We start from the raw sequence: 21,183 nt of genomic DNA on the forward strand, positions 1-21,183 counted from the left end.
GCGGATATTGGTGGAAATGAAGCAGACGAGCAGCCCCTGAAGCCAATCACTGAGGGGTGGAGGCGGGACTATTGGGAGAGACTATGGGGCCCCCGGGTGGTCCAGCTGGGCGCTAGGTGCTGGGAGGCGGGGGCCCGGAGGCGGGCGAAGATTGGAGCCGCGGAGGAAGACGGGCAGCCCTGATGGCCAATGGCTGGGGGTCAAGGGCGGGGCTCCGAAAAAACTTGCGCGACTGGCGCTAGAGGAACTGAGGGCGTAGCCCGGAGGGTGACGGAGATTGGCTAAGAAGCAAAGACTGTCAAGGCCGGCGGCCAGTCGTAGGGGTCGTCGGCCGCGCTCCCGGACAAGACTTGGAGCAAAGTGCAGAATTTGGCCCTGAACGCGGTGACCGGAGGTGGCCTCGAGCGTCCCACGCAGGGTCTCCTGAGGCTGTGGCGAAGTCAGACCCTCTGGCCACCCAGTGCAGAAGCAAGACCTCCCACTTAGGATGTGAACTTGGCCATCACGGCCGGAGGACTCGTGAATAATTCAATTCCTCACTACCCACTATTCCGCTGCAGATGATACAGAGAAGACAGAGACTCAATGGAGGTCACTCAGCTGCAGCGCAGGGTACTGAGAAGACGTGGAAATAGGTGGAATACTACTCACGCACTTTATGATTTTCTGAAAATGTTTGATTTCTCCGAGTTTAAGCTTTCTCTTCCAGGGATCAAATGACATCCGGGCCACCTCCCTGCTAAGCCTTTGGTGAATAAACCGAATCCTAACCACAAGCCCGTGAGGTCAAAGCGACCATTGGCTCCATTGTACAGAAACCAGAGCACAGAGAGGTCAAGCTCCTTGCCCCTGGTCACACAGCACTTCAGCAGGCTCAAAGTAGCCTACTTTTTGGAAAAGGGGTGGTAAAGACCCTGCCTGCCAATGCAGGAGATATAAGAGATGTGGGTTCTATCCCTGGGTCAGGAAGATCCCCTAGAGGAGGGCATGGGAATCCACTCCAGTATTCTTACCGGGATAATCCCATAGGCAGAGGAACCTGGCGGGCTATAGTCCATAAGGTTGCAGAGTCTGACACGACTGAAACGACTTAGAATGCTCTCAAGGCAGTGTGAGAGCTCAGCCACTGGGGGCCTGAGTGACCAGCCACTGGCTGACGGACGACACAACCTTGAGTAAGGCCCTCAGATTCCTCATGGGACAATGATTCCTACACGTTGACCTTTCCTCTCTGGGACTGCTCCTCTGGGAGAACTTATATTCCAGCCCTCCGCTTGACCTTCAAGTGAAAGCCTTTACCCCCTCTGCAGGTTACATCTGGCCTGCGAGCCCCAGCTTTTCTGTGAGGTGTGGGGTCATGGGATTCTTTGCAGATAGGGAAGCAGCTGCTGTCCAATACTAGGCTGTGTCATTGGCACCTCTCCCGAGCCCACCCCATTCTCTGACTCACCAAGTGCCAGGGCAGAGAGGTTTACAAATGTTCCAGATACTGGCTCTTATTTCCTCTAGGTGTGGGCTGGGGTTGGTGGAGATCAAGTTCAGAGCCAGGGAAGACTGGGAGAGAACAAGGTTGAGCTAGGCTGTGAAAGTGGCTCACATTTCAGGGCTGTGCAAATCCCCTGCCAAGTACGTAATCCATAACTTCTCAAAGGGCCTCTGTAAAGAAGCAGTGTGGGGCTCACAAGTGGGAGCCACTAGCCTAGGCCTACCATATGACTCCTGATATTCCCAGCATATTCCCACCTGAGCCTCTTCTCAGGCATCTCCCAATTGTAGTTTGCTTCTCCTGCAACTTCCAGGCCCTGGTCTCGATTTGGCCCTCTGGAGAAGAGGAGGAAGCTGCGTGCTGAACACCTGCTGGGTGTTGGGTCTTTCCTGAGCCAGACACTTCTCAAACACCATCTCATGACCTGACTTCCAGATGCGGGTGATGATGCCCATTTTGCAGATGGGAAAACTGAGCTTTGTGCAACAAGTGTTTCTTGCTGGGAGGGCCCGGGGCTGGGTTTGAACCCCTGCTTTACTTGACTTGCAAGCTACAGGACCTTCCACAAGTGCCTCAAATTCCCTTGCCTCAGTTTCTTCAATTAGCTCCTAGGGTTGATGGAAATATTAATAAAATGAATGGAAGCAAACCACATGTTGGCCACAGCAAGTGTTTGCTGAATGTTGCCTGGATAAACTGTTCTTTTCAGGGTCTCTGTTTCCCTCTCTGTAAATAGCACCTGATGGAATGTAGACATAGACCGACTATGGGGATGGTGTGCCATGCAAAGAGGGAGGTATTTGTACTGGAGAAGTCCCCAGCTGCAGCGCCCACCTGCTAGGTCCTGTGAGGGAGGCAGCAAGCTCCTGGAAAGTCCCACAGCACCCCCAGGGACACTGCCAACTGGGGCAAGGGTCAGGCAGTGGCCCTGGAGGTGCTCAGTGGGCTGTGGCTTCTGTTTGCTCATCAGCAAGCTGGCACTGGCCCACCTCTCAACAATGGCAGACAGTGCCTCTCAGCATCAGCAATAGACACCCCCCACCACAGGCACCTTGGCTGTACCTGGCCAGGGTGCCCAGGGGACCCATTTCTCCCCTGTCCGCTTGGCTTCCCCTGGGCAGGACACTGACTCTCTGCATCTCCAGTTCCTTCTGTCTCGGGAATCCCAGGAATCATCTGACATGACGGCCATGAGCCAGGCCCGGGCACGGTGACAAGGGCTTAATCAACCAAGGCTAGAGAGCCATCTGCCCAAGGTCAGGTTAGCAACACTGGCAGCAGAGGAGGGGCATGGAGGCGGGCTGAGCTGGGTTCCCATCCCATCTTGGCCCCTCGAAAGCCGGCGAGTCTGCTTCTCATCTGGAAAATGGGGTTCCCAGGCCCTGCCTCTCAAAGGTGTTCATAGTGAGAGCAACGTTGCCCCTTTCCCAGGACCCCGAGCCCTTCCCTGGCAGGGGGGACACATCATTGACACCTTGGGACGCCACAGAGATGACGGTCAGGACTGACCGTCAGTTTCAAGGCAGCCTCAGTCAGTGTCCCAGAGGCTCAGAGAGGCCAGGCCCCCTCCCCTAAAAGCACACGGCAGTAGAGGAAGAACTGAACGTGCTGGCCCCTCCCTTGAAGCAGTTTCCCCCTTGGCCCACATTTCTATCGTCAAGGAGGACAGAAGAGCGCTGTGTGCTGGACACCCCCAGCCAGGCAATGCTGGGGGCTGTGGCCCTGTGCGGGGACACACTTAAGCCCATTTCCAGATGAGGAGGCGGAGGGCCACCTGAGGGAGCAGAGGAGAGACTGGAACGTGGGCCTGGTGGACCTCAGTGAAATGCGGGCTCTTCAGTTGGAGGTGGGGTTCCACCCCGCCTGGGGATGTCCAAACAGGCCCTGACCCACACCCACTGAAGGCACGCTCAGGCAAGGTGGGGAGGACTGATAGGCAGGAGCCACTCTTCTAGAAGAGGGCTGCAGCTGTGGGAAAGCTGGATGGGATTCCAGGGGAGGTGACTAGGGCGGCCAGGGCAGAGGCCTCCCCTACAAGCACCCTGGGTATCTCCTCATTTACTTGGGTGAACATCTGAAAACACTGATGGGAAGTTGGCGCAGAGCGGGGAGACAGGAGCCTGCTCATGGGCAGTGGGCCGGAGCGGGGGAGTCAAAGGAGAAAAGCACACAAGTGAGGTGACCTCAGATGGGGGCAGAGGTCAGGGACACAGCCCGTGATCACGGGGCACCAGGGCAAGGGGGCAATATGGCACTTCTCTGAGAAGGCAACGTGTGAGCTGGAACCAGGTGCCAGGAAGGAGCCAGCCATGGGGAGGGCTAGGGAAGGATGCTCCATGCAAAGCATGACATGTGCACAGGCCCTGAGGTGGGGAGGCTGGAGTGACTGGAAATGTGATTACAGGGGAACATGGGGAAGATGCAGATGGGAGGGGGGTAGGGCCTGGAGGACAGTTTGGTTTCATGTGGAGGGCGATGGGGAGCTACAGGAAGACTCAGAGCAGAGCTGAGGCAGCAGTTACAAGGCTGGCACCTCAGGCTTCCCCGAAATGGACTAGTAGTACCCACTGCCCACGAGGCAGATGGAGGAACAGGAGGGTCACGGGGCCTCCAAGGACACAAGACTGATCCAAGGTCTCATGGCTGGAGCCTGGAGTGGGTACGGATCATCCCACCCACGGGCTGAGTCCCCAGTGAGCGAAGACAGGCCTAAGGGGCTGGGGCAGAGGTTCTCATCAGCCCATGGAGCTGGCAGGGCCCTCCCCATCCGGAGGGGAGGTGGAACCCGGATGACGCTCCTCCGGCAACTCTTCCCGTGGGCCAATTTCCACTGGGACCAGGAGCCTCCTGGGAAAGGGCTTGCGCTGACTTTGAGGACTGAATTCAGACCTTTCTCAGCCTAGAGGAGGCGAATGACAAGCGGGGTGGTGGAAACTCAGACGGGTGAAAAGGGGCTCCTGCCCTGTGGGCTTGAGTTGTTGGGCATGACACCAGGAGGCCACCAGGGGGCCTGAGGCGGCCCTGACCTGACTGGAACACAGGGGATGCCCGGAACTGCCAGGTGACCACACCATGAGCCCGAGGATGAATAAAGAGGAGAGCTGGGGTCTGCCAGGCACCGCTGCTGGGTGACACCTCCAAGACACTGGCAGAGGGTGGGCAATGGGGGCAGCAACAGTGACGCCCACCTTATGGGTGGGGAAATGGGTGCTCAGAGATGGAAGGCCGGCTGCCCCAGCCAGCCAGCTACCGAGGACCTTGACACAGTCCGGTGGTGGAGAACGCAGGGTGATTCTCCTGGGGTGACTCGGGCGCTGAAGTGAGATGACTGGGTGTCTCCCATGTGCCCAGCTCTGCACCATCACTCTTTGGAGGGGGCTCTAGCCCCTCCCCTCTCCCCATTTTATGGAGGAGGAAGTCAAGGCTCAGAGAGGTTGTGTCACTAGCTCAAAGCCACAGATCAGAGTGAGGGCCAGACACTGAGTGCTCCAGAGCCCCCAGGGCAGTGCACATCCAAGCACAGCGACGTTGGCGCCACAGATCCCAAGTCTGATGATGACCCCAGCAGCCCGCCCCTCTGAGTGACAGCAAATCACACATCCCAGGCTGTTCTCAAAACCCTTTGCTTTCCTCAGTGAACCCATGACCTCCCCAAATGCGCACCCCTCTCCCCTGTCCTTTGAGGCCGCTGGCTGCAGCCCCCTCTCCCCGTGGTGCTATGGAAGAGACCCCTCCATTGTTCAACCAACTGTCTTTTATTACCAGGTCCCACTGGCTGGCCCGGGACACCTGGAGACCATTAAGCCTTGGTCCCTGTCCTCTGTTCAGCATGGCAAGGCACCTGGGATCCAACTTACAGGTAAGAGAAGCAGCAGCGGCGATGAGAATGGACTCGCAGGAACAGAAGCGGGGTCTCTGCCCTGCTTTGAGATTGTCCAGTGTGGTTTCCAGATTTCAGACGGACTTCCAGCCAGAAGCAACGCTGAGGGGGCACTTCTCCTAGCAAAGCGCAGTGGGGTGACACAGGGCAGATGAAGCCATGCTCTCAGCTGGCAACCGCGTGGACGAGCGCGCAGAGGGGCCGGGCCTCAAGGGCCACTTTCTGCTGTGCGGGTGCCTCACTAAGACTCCCTTCCCACTCCCTGGCCTCTATGTGGCACCAGTCAGAAAAGTCCTCTTCTGGACGGGGGAGGAAGCTGGGGGCAGAGTGGCAGGACTCGGATAGCTGGCCTGCCCCCAGGCCGTTCCTGAGTCACACGACTCGCCCAGAGTCGCAGCGCGCACTGGGCCTGCGGTCACGGCGCCAGGTCGCCCTTCTGGCCAGTCCACAGCTCCCGGAGCTCGACATGGCAGCCCAGGTCCCGCAGGGCAGCCTTGGCCACGTCCTCACAGTCACGGTGGGCGGCTCGGGCTCGCGAGATGAGGGCCTCAGCCCCCAGGTCCAGGATGGGCTGTGAGAAGGCTTGGCTGCGGGCCACCAGGTTCCGGATCAGCATGCAGGCCTGTTTCTGGAAGGGAGAGCAGGTCAGTGGCTGAGAGTCGGGGGTGGGGTCCACCCTGACCTTGGGGTCATCATAACACAACACAACCACTGGCAGCAGGCAGCAGGTGCCTAGGCTCTGACTCATCGGGCGAGGCCCATGCCTCCACCTCAGCCTCTTGGCACCCTGGCTGGGCTGACCCCCCAGCTCCCAGGTGACGAGACTGAAGCTCACAGTGGCCAAGTGTTGGGCAGGCGGGGCTGATTCCTCAGGTGTGGGACTCAAAGCCTCTGAGCAATGTCCTTGGGTGCTGGCAAGAGCCTGGCCAGGGGAGGAGGGCGGGGAGACAGAGGGAAGAGCGGGGCTGTGCCCAGCGTCCATCAGTCAGCACACTGTTGACTCATTCAGTTAGCATCTGCGCCCTCTGCCTCTGCTGGGCAGCAGTTCCAAGAAGCACCCCAACACGGGAAAGCCGGGGAGAAGCAGGTGAAATGAGGGCCTGCCTGGCCAGGGTGGTCAGGAGTGGGCAAGGTGATGGGCCAGCCATAGGCACAGCGTCCTAGAGGAGGGAGCCAAGGCCTCCCGTGGGACTCAGCCTGGTGCGTCTCCAGACCAACCAGGAGGTCCCTGAGTCAGGATGGTATGAAAAGTGGGAGCGGGAGGAGGGTGGGTTTCTGACAAGGGTGTGCATGGCCCTGTCTATGCTTCAGCTTGACTGACCTCCAAAGCAGCAGCCTAAGGTGGGGCCAGGAAGCTTCCATGAATCCCAGCAGGGCCCCTTCTGCGGGTCCACCCAACTCCCCCCACCAATATCCCTCTAAAGAGACTGTTAGGAAAAGGCAAGATCAAATGCAGGAAGACCAACGGAACAGGAGAGAGGACAATAGCGGGCAGAGTTAGGCATGTTTTTGGAGGCTGGGATGGAGATGCAGGACACTGGAGCTGAGAAGGAAGGAGACCCTGGAGGCTTGGGTCACGGTGGTAATGGGCCAAGTCAAAGAGGGCCTGCACCCTCTGCTCTGCCCACCCCAGGACCTGCTGGCTGGCCTCTCGCCCCACCTGCCCACCAGGCTCCCGTCCTCTCCGCCTGTTGCCCATGCCTACTTGGACGCCAGCCTCCTGAGGGTGTGCCTTCATGGCCTGCAGTGCGGCCTGGGCCCCGCCGCCCTCCATGATGACGCGGCTGTTCGCTGGCTTGCGCAGGGCCAGGACGCACAGGGCTGCACAGCTCTGCTCGCACACCTGCAAGAGGGTCACGGGGATGGCTGAGAGGAGGCAGACGAACCCCCCCGCCCCGACCAGCTCTTTCAGTGAGTGCTCTGTGACCTCACTGGGACAGACCACGTGCGCCTACGTGTGTACCGACCAGCAGTAACAGAAACGATACCGGGAGGCACCAACCAAGCTCTTAGGAGTGAGTCTCGCGCCACCCTGGCCCTCACTCACCCTGCCTTCAGCCTCTGGCTTGCTGGCCTCACCCTAGGCCTGGGTTGGCTTCCCGAGATGGGAAAGGCCATCACGTGGCTACAGGTACTGATCTGGCATTCCAGCCACGTGGCCCTGCCTGTGTGCCCCCGGCCCTGGGGTGGGTACCTGGGGACTGGCCAGGTGCCGGGTCATGGCGGCCACAATGGACTCGGTCCCGCCGGCGCGGACGATGGCATCTTTCACATCATCGTTGCCTGCAATGGCCCTCAGAGCACTCAGCACCTGCTTCACCAGCTCCTGGAAAGACAGCAATGCACAGGTTACCCCCAGCAGCACCAGGGCATCAGGTGCTTGGTTGCGGGATGGTGGGAGGGGGTCTTGAGCGGGGCATGGGGCTGTTTCAATGTCTGCTGTCTGAACACACAGGGGACAACTCCGGGGTGTGCAGGCAGCATGAAACAGCAAGCTTATCTATCACTCGCTGTGTAGAGAAGGCAGGGGAGGCTTGGGGAGGTGGGCCGTGTGGTTCTGGCCACCTGAGTCCAGGACAGGCATTTGGATGACTTTGATCACCACCCCCAGACACAGAGGGGTGTGTGGCTCAGGTCAGCACCCAGAGCACAGGTGGCCTCGCTCAAGCACCACGCCCTTCAGCTGCCCCCACCACACCCACTCTGCTTCTCTCACTGCTGATTGAAAATACAAAGGTGCTTAAGGACGGTGAGAGAGGGTGGGTGGGTCTGTTTTCCCCCTAAGCTTTAGTTCCTTCTCACAGGTTCTGACAAGCAAAAACCGAACTTTGATTCTGGGCTCTGCAGACAAGGCCAGCACATTCTGATGCAAGCCTGTCTGGCTGACCAGGGCCAAGAGGGGCCGAGTTCACTGCGAGACCCAGATCCTTTCCCAGATATTGAGAAGAACGACAGACTGAAATTCAGGCGAGGGATTTCCCTGGTGGTCCGGTGGTTAAGAATTCACCTGCCAATGCAGGGGGCACGGGTTCGATCCCTGGCCTGGAAAGGTTTCACAGGCTGAGGAGCAACTAAACCCGTGTTCCACAGCTACTCAGCCGTGTGCCCTAGAGCCTGTGCTCTGCAACAAGAGAAGCCACCATAATGAGAAGCCCATGCACTGCAGCTAGAGTAACCCCTGCTCACCGCTGCAACTAGAGGAAGCCTGAGCACAGCAATGAAGACACAGAGCAGCCAAGAAAAAATAAGGGAAACTCAGGCAAAGGGACTTCACACCCTGAGACAGCTGTGGACGCCCACCTGGTGGTCATTGCAGTCAGCCAGCAGGGCCACCAAGACGCTGAGGCCCCCGAGGTCGACGACCTCCTGGCAGAACTCGTTGCGGACAGCCAGGCGGGACAGGGTGCTGCACAGCTCGCTCAGGATGCTGGGATTGTCGGGGAACACTGCAGAGGGGGGAAGGGGAACCCCAGGGTGAGGAGCAGAGAACCAGCCCTGGCTCTGAGCCAGCACTCCTGCTAGGGATCCCGAATCCGGCTCCGCCAGGGCAGCCTGACCCCTCTGCCTGGCTGGGTGGCTGCCTGTTGGGGTGGACGATAAGGCAGGGGAGAGGAAGGACCACTGGGGCTGCCCAGGCCTGTGGTGCCCCCTACTGGCTGTTGGGGAAGACACGGGAATGTGCCTTCCTCTCTGCTATGCCCCAGATAAATTCCAGAACGACTGATGATCTCGACTAAAAAAAGAAAAACCATAATAGTGCTATAATAAACCATCCGAGACTATTTTTATGATCTTGGGTTGGGAATGACCTTTCTAAGTGCAACAGGACACCTAGAAACTGCAGAAGGACATATGGATAGAGTTGACCCAGGCGAAAATGAAACACAGATGCTGCAGACAAAGTTCAGAGGCACCAGGGAGGATAGGCCTGACTGAGGATGGTGGTGGGGAGGAGGGTTAGGGGGTTGCTGGCGGGGGGGTGGGCGGTGGGTGCGCACAAAGAGCCATAATAACACAGAGCTCAGCGATGGTCAGTGCACATGGCCCCCTGGCCAGACCACAGCCCCCAGTGCCTCCATGAACTGTAACCTGGGTGTGCCATGGAGATACTCTGGAGATGTGGTGACACCCACAACCAGCTGACTTTTAAGTATAGCAGATGACCATCGATGGTCTGGGTGGGCTTCGTCCAATCAGCCGAGGGCCTTAAGAGGGAAACTGAGGTCTCCCTGAAGAGGAAGAAGCTTGCTAGTGGACTATAGTGTTGGCTCCTGCCCAAGCCTCAGCCTGCTACTTAAGTCTGAAAGCACCGCAACCCCATGAGCCAATTTCTTGCCATAAATCTTCCTGTGTATAAATGTATACATGCACGCCAACACACACACACACACACACACACACGCCCCCTGAAGCCCACCAGGCTCCTTTGTCCGTGGGGTTCTCCAGGCAAGAACACTGGAGTGGGTTGCCATTTCCTTCTCCAATGCTTGAAAGTGAAAAGTGCAAATGAAGTCACTCAGTCATGTCCGACTCTTAGCGACCCCATGGACTGCAGCCTACCAGGCTCCTCCATTCATGGGATTTTCCAGGCAAGAGTACTGGAGTGGGGTGCCATTGCCTTCTCCACTCACTGATATGAACCCCTGTAAATAAACAAGGAAGATGTAACCCACCCGTCAGAAAAGCAGCTCAACTTTGCAGCCAGTCAGGCCCTGTTTTTCCCCCTCTCTGGAGGTGCAGAGGGGAGACTGGGGCAGGCCCCACTTCCCCACAGACAAAGCCAGAGTCGCACACGCTGGCCTGGCAACAGAGTCAGAGCCACAGGGCAGGCTGCAAAGGGAAACTCACTCTCCTAGCACCTTCTGTGCACAAGACCCCAGTCCAGCCTTTTCCAGGGGGTGCAGTGCCCAGGGGGCAGGAGTTCTGGCGCCCAAGTGTCCGTGCTATGACTTCCTGTGGCTGGCTCATCAGGGTCACCTCGGAGTCAGGCACATGGACATGCATGAGAACTGGTGACCAAGTATGAACCAAAGTGCAAACCTCCCCCTGGGACCAGCCCCGGTGAGTGCCAGCAACACATCCCCACCTTTGGAAAACAACACCCTCCTTCTTCCCTTTGAGGAGCCCTCCCATCCCACACTCAGTCTGTGCTGGAGGACAGAGTCAAGCGCTTCCCTAAATGGTTCTAGAGATGAGCACGGGATGTGGTCCAGGCCAATGATCGCTGGCTTGAACTCTCCTGGAAAAACCAGGGGTAAGGACAGCGTCCTGCTAGGGCTGTCATGTAGGCGGGACCAAACTGACAGACACGACTGGTGCCTGGAGCCAACCATGCTTCAGGCTGTCCCAAACCCCGACTCTTCACCCGCGCCACATCTGCTCCTACCTTTGGCGGCCTCAATGAGCACCTTTAAGCCTCCATTCTCCTGCACGATCATCTTGGCGTGGTCGTGGGCATGGCCGAAGGGCACACGGATGTCGTCGTCAAAGGTCATGACGCGCAGGGCCCAGCAGGCCTCGCGGACCACGTCGGCACAGCGGCTGTGCCGGGCAATGGCGCCCGTCAGCAGGGGCAGCACGCCAGCCTTCACCAGGCTCTGCCGGTTCTGCTCGTGCTTCAGGCAGGCGAGGCGCACGCAGCGGATCCCGGAGCAGGTCACGTGGGCCGAGTCAGCGTTGTGGGCCAGCGTGGCCACGAGCAGCTGCAGGCCCTGGGTGTCCAGGAGGTCCGGCTGGCCATCAGTCAGGGCAGACAGGGCATTGAGGGCCTGGAGGAGGAGGCCCTGGTCACCCGCGGCGGCCAACTTCCAGGTCTCCAGGAGGACGGAGTAGGCCCCCTTCTCGGCTGCCAGGAAGCGGCAGGCCTTCTGCTCCTTGCACTGCTCGCAGAAGCGGGTGAGGTGTGCGGACACCTCCTGGGGGCAAGAGCGGGCCAAGGACTCCTGCAGGTCATCCAGGGCCTAGGGGACAGGGGAAAACATCAGGGCCAGCTCAGCCCGAGGAAGGTCACAGTGACCGTGCTGGGTCCCGGCGGGATCCCTCTGCCTGGGATCTGGGCCTCGGTGGAAGTGCTGTGGGGCCAGTTCCAGCTGGGGCCGCTTCCACACCTGTGCTTTCAGGGGGCTTGAGAGGCCACAGAGACAGACAGACAGAGGCCTTGCTACCTCAGTGTCCCTGACAAGGAGCCACACACACAGAAGTACAGGCATGAAACGTTCTGGCCCTGGGCACCAGTGCATAAAGTCCCCCAGTGAGACCACCCAGCAGCACCATCCAGCTGAGGTTAGCGAACCCAGCAAAATCACCAGAAACAAGACAATGGCCGTTGTTTGGGGCTGTTTGTTAGGCAGCCATAACTAGCTGACACACCCACCAACGGCCAGCTCCCTGAGGAAAGTGAAAGCCACCTCCACCGGTTCTGCCCGGATCATATGCCTCCTGCTTGTCTCTCTCCTTCACTCCACAAGTATTTACTGAGCAACTGCCCAGTGAAAGCAGACTGTACACACGTGGTTTACCCACACGCAACTCTAAGCCCTTGGGGGAAAAAATTATAATGAGAGACGACAATCTGAATGGGACAGACAAGTCTAGTGGCCACTCAGTGCCATGACTGTGGGCCTGCCTCAGCTTGAGCCCACGATGAACCCGCGTACCTGGAGCTCATGGCATTATCTGCATCCAGCCCTAAGGGGAGTGGGTCTACAGATACCATCAGCCCAAACGGCTGAGATTTGGCCTCAACTGCCATGATAGTCAACGATGCCTGTCAGCCAACCCTTGCTGAGCTCAAACTTGTGGACTTAACTAAGCACATGTTATGATGAAACTGAATATTAAGAAATTAGTTAAAACCACAATGTGTGACTTGAATAAACATTGCTTCAAAGATACACATACAAATGGCCACTAAGCACATGAAAAGATGCTCAACATCACTAATCACTGCTGCTGCTGCTGCTAAGTCACTTCAGTCGTGTCCAACTCTGTGCAACCCCATAGATGGCAGCCCACCAGGCTCCTCTGTCCCTGGGATTCTCCAGGCAAGACTACTGGAGCCGGTTGCCATTTCCTTCTCCAACGCATGCATGCATGCTAAGTCACTTCAGTCGTGTCCGACTCTGCGACCCTATGGACAGCAGCCCACCAGGCTCCTCTGTCCACGGGCTTTTCTAGGCAAGAATACTGGAGTGGGTTGCCATTTCCTTCTCCCACTCATCACTAGGGAAATGCAAATAAAAACCATAATGAGACACCATCACACCCATGAAGGTGGCTACTGTTACAACAAAGAAACAGAAAAAGCAAGTGTTAGCAAGGATGTGGCAAAAACTGGAACCCTACGTGCTGTTGGTGGGAATATAAAATGGGACAGCTGCTATGGAAACCAAGTTCAGTGGTTCCTCAAAAAAGTAAACCAAGAGCTCCAGCAATTCTAGACACATATCCCCAAAAACTGAAAACAGAAGCTCAAAAATATGCTGGTACACCTATGTTCACAGCAGCATTATTTACAACAGCCAAAAGGCAGAAGCAACCCAAATGCCCATCAGTGAGTGAATAAACAAATGTGGTGTTTCCATAAATGGAATATCATTCAGCCACAAAAAGAAAAGAAATTCTGACAAGTAGTACAACACAGATGTACCTTGAGGACATCAAGCTAGGTGAAATAAACCAGTCACAAAAGGACGAATACTGTATAATTTCCCTTAGGTTCGCATCCAGGGCTGCCTCCTCCAGCTTCCCTTTTTATTACTACTTTCTTTTGCAGCTAGGTGAGTCACTTTTTCCTCTTTGGATCTCAGTTTTCCCATCTGTTAAATGGGGATGATAACCCCACTGTTGCAGGTATCTTTGGGCTAATAACTGAGATGGCAGAAAGCAAGTGCCTGGTATAGAAATGAATTCACAGATGGTTCTCAATAAACACTAGAACTTTCTGCTGTTTTACCAACAGCTTACCAGTTTGATGGATAACCTTAAGGAAAAGACTGAACCTCTATGAGCTGTATTTTCCTTGTTTGGGTCACGGTAAAGTGAGGGCAGGCTCTGGGTCTCTGTTCACCCATCAGAAAGCCAGGGATGACGTACTTACCTCACACAGGCCAGTTTAAGTGTGGCAAGGAGGGGCTGTAATGTGCCAGTAAACAGTGGATGCGCAATAAGTGACAGCCTATGATTGCACTCTCTTTTCCTGGGATTCTTGCCCATTTTACTGAGGAAATTCAGAGCTTGGGAGGCCCAAGAGAGGTTCCTCCAGGGGGCCCTCCACCCCAAGGCTCCCAACACCAGGACAAACACGAACACTGCCCACCCCTTAGGCCTAGAGGGCTGTCCATTCCCTGTCCACTCTGTCAGCTCTAATCCCACAATGTCACACATAGGTGGGTGGGTGGGCAGAGCATGGGGGCCCCCACGAGGCCCTCAGACATTGACTCAGGAAACCCTAGCTGCACACTCAGGCTTGCCTATGCTTGCTGGGCTGGCTTGGACCTTCTGAGTCTGTGCCTGCCATCTGGAAACACGGAAAAAGGTGATCCTGACAGAGTAATGAGGTGACACAGGATCACACACGTGAGGCCCACGTGGGCTGCCCTCTCCTACCTGCAGGATGTCATGTATCGGATCCTGGGGTCCATCCGCAGAGACTTTTGGGGTCATCTTTACAATGTTGCTCAGATCAACCCCTGTGGGAGGGCAGGGAAGTCAGGAAACAAGAGACGGTCATCAACCCCTCGGGCCTGCAGCAGTCACACCTGGTGTCCCTTCAGCTGGGACCACCCTACTCTGGAGGCCTTCTGGGATCTGCCCAGCTCTCCACCCCACCCCTCCCTGCCTGGGCAGGGCCCAGCAGCCATGCCTACGTGGGGTGTGGGGTCTCTGCACCTTGGCCCTGTCCAGCCAATGGGGGCAGAGGAGCAGTGAGGATGCATGCCAGTGCTGCAGTGAGGGATGCACTCTGCCTGGTGGGCTCAGAGGGGAGTGCAACCTGTGGTCTCCTCCCTAGGGGCTCCAACGGGTCTTCACCCTGGCTGCATCCCACCCTTGCTGGCAGACCCAGAAGAGGCCCCCACTGTGCAGAACACACAGGTGTTCTAGGTGCCCCTCCCGTCCCTGTCCAGTGTTTAGTCCCTACTCTGTGCCCGGGGTGCCAGCTCCTGACCTGCAAGGTTGGATCCCTGGACTTCCTTGCCCTCTAGCATCTGACTGGGTTGGCCAATGGGAAGCCGGATCTGAGAGCAGAGGCAGGAGGAGTGGGAGGATAGGGTGTTCATTCCCAGGTTCCTGCCTCTGCCTCTCAGGTGACCCCCGTCCCTTGCATGGCCTGTCGTGGGAGGGGGGAGGTCCTGCTGTGGGCAGCACAGTCTCCCAACCCTGCCCACGTGACTGCAAACAGCTCCCTCCTAACCATTCTCCTCCATGGTCTGGCTAGGGCATGCTACCTGTTTTCAGAGGCTGGTGACCAGTAGCCCTTCTGCCTCCGTGAACTCACACTGGGGTGCAGCGGGGGCAGGGTGGCAGGTGGCCCTGTTTCTTCGGAGTGGGGTCAAGAAAAGTCTCTTCAAGGAAGCGACCATTGAAATGAGACCCACCTGGAAAGACCCTGCCCTGTAGATGTCAGGGTGCGGTCAAGGCGAGTAGAGGGTAGGCATCAGCGAGGTGGGAGGGGGTGGCTAGCCTGCCTGGGGCACAGTGTAGAGAGAGGACAGTGCCCGGGGCAGTCATGCCAGGAAGGATGTGCTCACGGCAGGACACCACTCTTTCACACATTAGGCGCCATGGATGGGACTTCCCTGGTGGTCCAGTGGTTAAGGCTCCATGCTTCAGACGCAGGGAGCGTGGGTTTGATCCCTGGCCAGGGAACTTGGATCCCACGTGGCAAGTGGTGTGGCAACAACAACAGCAAAAAGAGCCGTGGACTGAAGGCGACTCAGGCGAAGAGCCAGACCGGCGCCGAGACCCAGTCGCACCGCCCTACCTTGTGATTCGAACTGCTCCACGGCCTCTCTCACCGCCTCCTCCGGCCCCATCTCAAACTCCTGGATGTTCTCGCGAACAGCTGCGTCAAAGGTCTCCTGGGTGATGCGCTTGGAGGCCATCTTTATCTCCTCCACGTGGGGCCAAGGACACCCAGCGGCTGCTCTCAAGCTGAAAAGGTAGACGCTAGACTTGTTGAGGGTCAGAGGGCAACCGAGAACCTGGCCACCACCTAGACAGCACCTTCCAAGGGGCCAGAGCCTGTAACTGTCCTGGAAGAATCCTAACAGCCTGAGTCACAGGAAAGGGTGATATCCCAACAGCCATAGGACGCCTGAAAGTACAGAAGAAGGCAGGTAATTTAGTGCATTTTATCTCAATGGGGCATGTTAATATAACATATGCCCTATGGTAAAAAATTGCTGCTGTTGTTTAGTTGCTAAGTTGTGTCCGACCCTTTTCAACCCTATGGACTGCAGCCTGCCAGGCTCCTCTGTGCATGGAATTCTCCTGGCTAGAACACTGGAGTGGGTTGCCATTTCCTTCTCCAGGGGAATCTCCTGGGCCCAGGGATCGAATCCCCATCTCCTGCATTAGCAGGTTGATTGTTTTACTGCTGAGCCACCAGGGAAGCTCCAATAGTGAAAAGCAGCAGTAGTAAAGCTAAAACAATATCTTAATAATACATGTTGTGGAATTTCCCTGCACTCTCAGGGCAGGGGGCCGGGTTTTGATCCCTGATCAGGAAACTAGGTCCCACGTGCTGCAACTAAGACTTTGCATGCCAGCACTAAAAAGCCCACTTGCCACAGTGAAGATCAAAGGTTCCTCCACAGCTGAGACCCGGAGCAGCCAAATGCATAAATAGTTAAACAGTGATAATAACAGTGTACGTTATGTGATTATATCATAATAACGTTATAATATAAACTTACACTACTCTATTATACAGTTATGTACTTTAATATAATTATATAATGAAATAACACTATCATAGCATACCATGGCACTAATAAAATATAAATGAAATTAATAATGATGTTAAATAATTAAAATTAATATTAAATCATACCTATTGCTGCTGCTGAGTCACTTCAGTCGTGTCCGACTCTGTGCGACCACATAGACGGCAGCCCACCAAGGCTCTGCCATCCCTGGGATTCTCCAGGCAAGAACACTGGAGTGGGTTGCCATTTCCTTCTCCAATGCATGAAAGTGAAAAATGAAAGTGAAGTCGCTCAGTCATGTCCGACTCTTAGCGACCCCATGGACTGCAGCCCACCAGGCTCCTCCATCCATGGGATTTTCCAGGCAAGAGTATTGGAGTGGGTGGCCATTGCCTTCTCCAAAATCATACCTATTGCTTATTACTTTTTAGACTTTTAAATTACTTTTTATTATTTTTTATTACTACTAATAATAAATAAGTAAATTAGAAGCTAATAGAAATAGTTACCTGTAAGAGGAGGTAGAGAAAAGGGTGGTGAGAGCAGGAATAGAAGCTGGATTATTCTCTCTTAACGTACCTTGCTTTAGAGGGTTGAATTTGTAACTCAGGTAAATGATTTATGTGATTAAGAAAAGGAATATGCCAAAATAAAAATAAAAGCAATCCCTAAAAATTAACAGCAAAATGAAACCCATGAACCTAACAGTATGTCTATGTGGGTGAGATCATTTCAGGCAATTTTAAAACACAGTGATATGACTGCATATTCTAACTGGGATCTACCCTAAAGATGAAAGTGAAAGTTGCTCAGTCACGTCCGACTCTTTGCAACCCCATGGACCTGTGGAATTCTCTAGGCCAGAATACTGGAGTAGGTAGCCTTTCCCTTCTCCCAGCCAGGGATCTTCCCAACCCAGGGATCGAACCTAGGTCTCCCACACTGCAGGCAGATTCTTTACCAGCTGAGCCACACGGGAAGCCCACGAATACTGGAATGGGTAGCCTATCCCTTCTCCAGCAGATCTTCCCAACTCAAAAGATAGAACTGCAAAAGAAAATCTTCAACAGTTTTCAGTAATCATGTTTTTGGAAACCTCATTAGTAATATTATTTGGAAATGATTACAGATATAGTAATTAAGTAATGATGTTTATATCATGAATAATCAGCATAAAAGAAAATAAGATTTTAACAAAATCGGAAAAGTAAAAACTCAGAACTCCTACATTTGAATTGGAAATACGACATGAATTCATTTTCTCTTAAGCAAATAAAGAAACAATTTTCTATTAATATGAACTGAAAATGCCTGGAGAAAGTAATACTACCATGCAGCAGTGAGCACCCTGAACACCAACTGTGGTCTCTACCATTTCCCACTGAAGAAACCAGGGCTCTTGGAGTAAGAGTTGATTCCAGTTTTAGGCAGGAAACAGGCCAGAGGAGCCAGGAGCATCAAGTGAGACCAGAGAGCAAAGAAGCATCTAAAGACCACTGGCGTCATGTCAAAGGACTCAGGAGCCAACCCTCTGGGGCACCTGCTAGCTAAAGATGGGATAAGGGAGCATCAAAAAAAAAAAAAAACTACTGAGGCCACAAGCCGAAACGAAGATCCCGTGTTGCTGCAATGAAGACCCCAGGCACCCAAATAAACAAACAAGTATTTGAAAAAAAAAACTTTTTAAAGGACACTCTCTTATACATTCACAGCAAAACTGAAATCCAACACTGACAATGATGCTATTTTCTAACAGACAGGACACAACTGACTTTCTTGATTACTGTAGTATGGTCTTTTAGAACACTTTTGTTTTTCTCTGGTCCTGGGTGCGTTCCAGAATCATGTGTCACAGAAAGCACAGACACTGTGACAGGGAGATGAGGGCAAAGATGGCAGTGGGCCAATGGCACAGGCGTGTGCAAACGTGGGCCGGGGGCACAAGCCACCCAAGCTCTCACTTGTCTCTGTGCAGGCAGCGCAGGATGTGACTGTTCCATCTGTGTTTGGGCAGACGCTCAGGGTCAGGTGGGGGAGGACAGGCTCCAGGGCAAGCGGGAGCAGTGGGGCTGTTGGTCAACTCTCACGTGTGACACAGGGACAAAGAATCTGCCTCACAGACTGTAGCAAAATCCAACCCACCAATTTCAACAAAGCACCGAGAACAGGACCTGGCACAGAGCTCAATAAACATCACTTAGTTTTTCTTTTCCTCTTTTGCTTAAGAGGCACTTCGGCCTCAGTTCCTTAGTGGGTAGGGGATTTTAGGGACTTAAACACCTTGCCTCTCTCCCTTGCAGATCTCCCTGTCTTTATTTCCCAGAACAGGGAGCCTGTTCAGCGGTTGCTAAGGACTTCCAAATCAAAGCTGGAAGAAAAGAATAAGGATTTTCTGTTTCAAGATAAAGAGTTTCTTCAACTTGACGGTCTGTGTGCTGCAATGAAAGATCCCGCATGACAGAGTGAAGATCTTGGTGCTGGAGCTAAGACCCGATGCAGCCAAATAATTTTTTTTTTTTTTTAAGATACAAAAATTTCTCAGTGGGGAGCCTGCTCTGGTGAAGGTAAAGGGTCCTGGCCAGCTCTGGGGCTGGGTGCTACTGGGGAGACTCTGCTTCTGGCTCTGCCACCACATGTTGCTTCCACCCCCCTGGCCAGGCTTCAGACCCAAGTGAGCCAATGACAAGAGGCCACTGGGTCACAGAAGAAATCATAAAGGGGAATGTCATTGTGTCTACTTTAAGGATGACGAATCTGAAGCTCAGAGAGGCAGCAAAAAACCCGGCCAAGACCCTGTTCTGTCTCCTTAACACTTTCCCTCCACCTAGCTTTTCTGCAGAGCTTCCACCTGCTTGTCCAGGCTGCCTCCTCACGGGAGCCTTCCCTGGCTACTCAGACAGAGCCTGTGTACCCTCAGCTCTTCCCAACTCAGGAACCTCTCTCTGCCCAGCCCTGAGATCCCTGGGCAAAGGAGGTCAGTGTCTGGCTCTGGAACCACCACTTACGAGTCCTTCAAGGTACCCTAGGTCCAGCACAACCTGTGTGTGGGGCTGGGGGCAGCGATGAAAGTACAGAGCTGGAGCTCATGAGAAAGATGGTGCCTGGGAATGGTCATCTGGGAGTCACCTGGGGAACAGCACAGGCCAGGAAAGGAGAGAAACAGCATTGCCCGCCTTCACGCTGCATCCAAGGCAGGCTGGGCCCCAGTATTCACTGCAGCACTATTTACAACAACCAGGACCTGGAAGCAACCTAGATGTCCATCAGCAGTTGAATGGATAAGGAAGTTGTGGTACATAGACATGATAGAATATTACTCAGCTATAAAAAGGAAAGCATTTGAGCCAGTCCTAATGAAATGGATGAATCTGGAGCCTATTATACAGAGTGAAGTGAGAAAAAGAAAGATAGATACTGTATGCTGCTGCTAAGTCGATTCAGTCGTGTCCGACTCCATGCGACTCCATAGATGGCAGGTTCCCCCGTCCCTGGAATTCTCCAGGCAAGAACACTGGAGTGGGTTGCCATTTCCTTCTCCAATGCATGAAAGTGAAAAGTGAAAGTGAAGTCACTCAGTCATGTCCGACTCTTAGCGATCCCACGGACGGCAGCCCACCAGGCTCCTCCGTCCATGGGATTTTCCAGGCAAGAGTACTGGAGTGGGGTGCCATTGCCTTCTCCAATATTAACGCATACATATGGAATTTAGAAAGATGGTAATGACGATCCTACATGCAGGGCAGCAAAGGAGACACAGATGTAAAGAACAGACTTTTGGATTCAGTGGGAGAAGGTGAGGGTGGGATGATTTGAGAAAACAGCATTGAAACACGTTTATTACCATATGTGAAATAGATGAACAGTGCAAGTTTAATGCATGAACAGGGCACCCAAAGCCAGCGCTCTGGGACAACCCAGAGGGATGGGGTGGGGAAGGAGGGGGGGTTCAGGATGGGAGGACACATGTATACCTGTGGCTGATTCATGTTGATGATGTATGGCAAAAACCATCACATATTGTAAAGTAAGTATCCTCCAATTAAAATACATAATGTTTTTTTAAAGGCATGCTAGGGAGAAGGGAGTAACCAAGGCTCCCAACTAACAGCCCGCTTCCCTAAGCCACCGTTCTGCTTATCAAGAAAACAGTGCCCTGACAAACTAGGGGCCCTGAATGATTAATCCTCCTCCGCCTGCCACACCCACCTTGGTTCAGGTGGCATCACCTGCTTCCTCCCAGTCGTACCCAGTGCCTCTGTTCTCCACGAGGCAGCCAGAGGGTGAATGGAAAGCAGAGACCATCTCACTTACTTAAAACCCTTAAGTGGCTTCCCAGCCTTCTCTGAACAAATCCAGTCTCCTTACCAACACTTGCCTTACCTAGACCTTCTCACCTGTGCTTTCCTGCTTCTTTCTCATTCTTCCCAGCTACCCGAGGGACATCCTTCATAAAGCAGCCCCCGCTCTCCTACTCTCTCTTATTATTTTAACATATCTGAACATGGAGTGAAATGTTTCTTCTATTTATTTGCTTTTACTGCCCTAGCCTCCTCCCCAATGAAATTTAATCTGCATGAGAGCTGGGGCTCGTTTTATTAAATACCCCGACTACCTAGGATGCGGCCGGGCATGCAGCAGGCACTCAGTACATACATAGGCAGTGAAAAATGAATACATGAAAAGAAAACGACAGACAGAAGAGCGGGCAATTTTGTCCACGGGCGGCTTCCGTAAGTCTATCATTTACCCAAAGCCAAGTCCTCGCGGGGCGCGCCCCCGTCACTAATCCGATCCCGCGGCGTCCACTCCCGGCTCCTCGCGCGAGGGGGGCTAGGCGGCCGCTGCTTCTCACCCGGTCTTCGGGGGCACGTGGGGAAAGGGTGCGGTTC

The 21,183-nt window shown here is 54.5% G+C and overlaps 2 protein-coding genes and 1 long non-coding RNA gene across 12 annotated transcripts in view; 1 reads left to right on the forward strand and 2 right to left on the reverse strand.

Moving 5' to 3' along the window:
- SLC25A42 (solute carrier family 25 member 42) overlaps positions 1 to 2,406 on the reverse strand; it is a 43,669-nt gene extending 41,263 nt beyond the window's left edge. The window contains exons 1-2 of the mRNA XM_061421486.1: positions 2,321 to 2,406; positions 1,451 to 1,554 (exon numbers count right to left, since the gene is read on the reverse strand). The gene's annotated coding sequence lies outside the window, so the exon portion shown is untranslated. The remainder of the gene's footprint in view (positions 1 to 1,450; positions 1,555 to 2,320) is intronic.
- Positions 2,407 to 2,498: 92 nt separating this feature from the next.
- LOC133250355 (uncharacterized) lies at positions 2,499 to 9,154 on the forward strand. The gene is made up of 2 exons (XR_009737314.1): positions 2,499 to 2,742; positions 5,252 to 9,154. It is a non-coding gene; the product is annotated as an uncharacterized LOC133250355 (long non-coding RNA).
- ARMC6 (armadillo repeat containing 6) lies at positions 5,221 to 21,133 on the reverse strand. 10 transcript variants are annotated; one of them, XM_061421474.1, is made up of 11 exons: positions 21,042 to 21,129; positions 16,420 to 17,355; positions 15,609 to 15,681; positions 15,349 to 15,518; positions 13,974 to 14,056; positions 10,753 to 11,326; positions 8,667 to 8,812; positions 7,561 to 7,692; positions 7,072 to 7,209; positions 6,202 to 6,288; positions 5,221 to 5,994 (listed from the first exon to the last, which is right to left on the reverse strand). In XM_061421474.1, the coding sequence occupies exons 4-11, from the start codon at positions 15,467 to 15,469 to the stop codon at positions 5,782 to 5,784; spliced, it is 1,494 nt and encodes a 497-aa protein (XP_061277458.1). In that variant the 5' UTR covers positions 15,470 to 15,518; positions 15,609 to 15,681; positions 16,420 to 17,355; positions 21,042 to 21,129; the 3' UTR covers positions 5,221 to 5,781. The 10 variants fall into 10 exon arrangements, with proteins under 10 accessions (XP_061277458.1, XP_061277460.1, XP_061277463.1 ...); XM_061421476.1 differs by having other exon boundaries at positions 15,349 to 15,681; positions 16,420 to 17,341; positions 21,042 to 21,130; XM_061421479.1 differs by having other exon boundaries at positions 15,349 to 15,681; positions 17,256 to 17,355.
- Between the last annotated feature and the right edge of the window lie 50 nt (positions 21,134 to 21,183).

This window comes from Bos javanicus, chromosome 7, assembly GCF_032452875.1.
Source record: "Bos javanicus breed banteng chromosome 7, ARS-OSU_banteng_1.0, whole genome shotgun sequence".
Taxonomy (NCBI): Eukaryota; Metazoa; Chordata; class Mammalia; order Artiodactyla; family Bovidae; genus Bos; species Bos javanicus.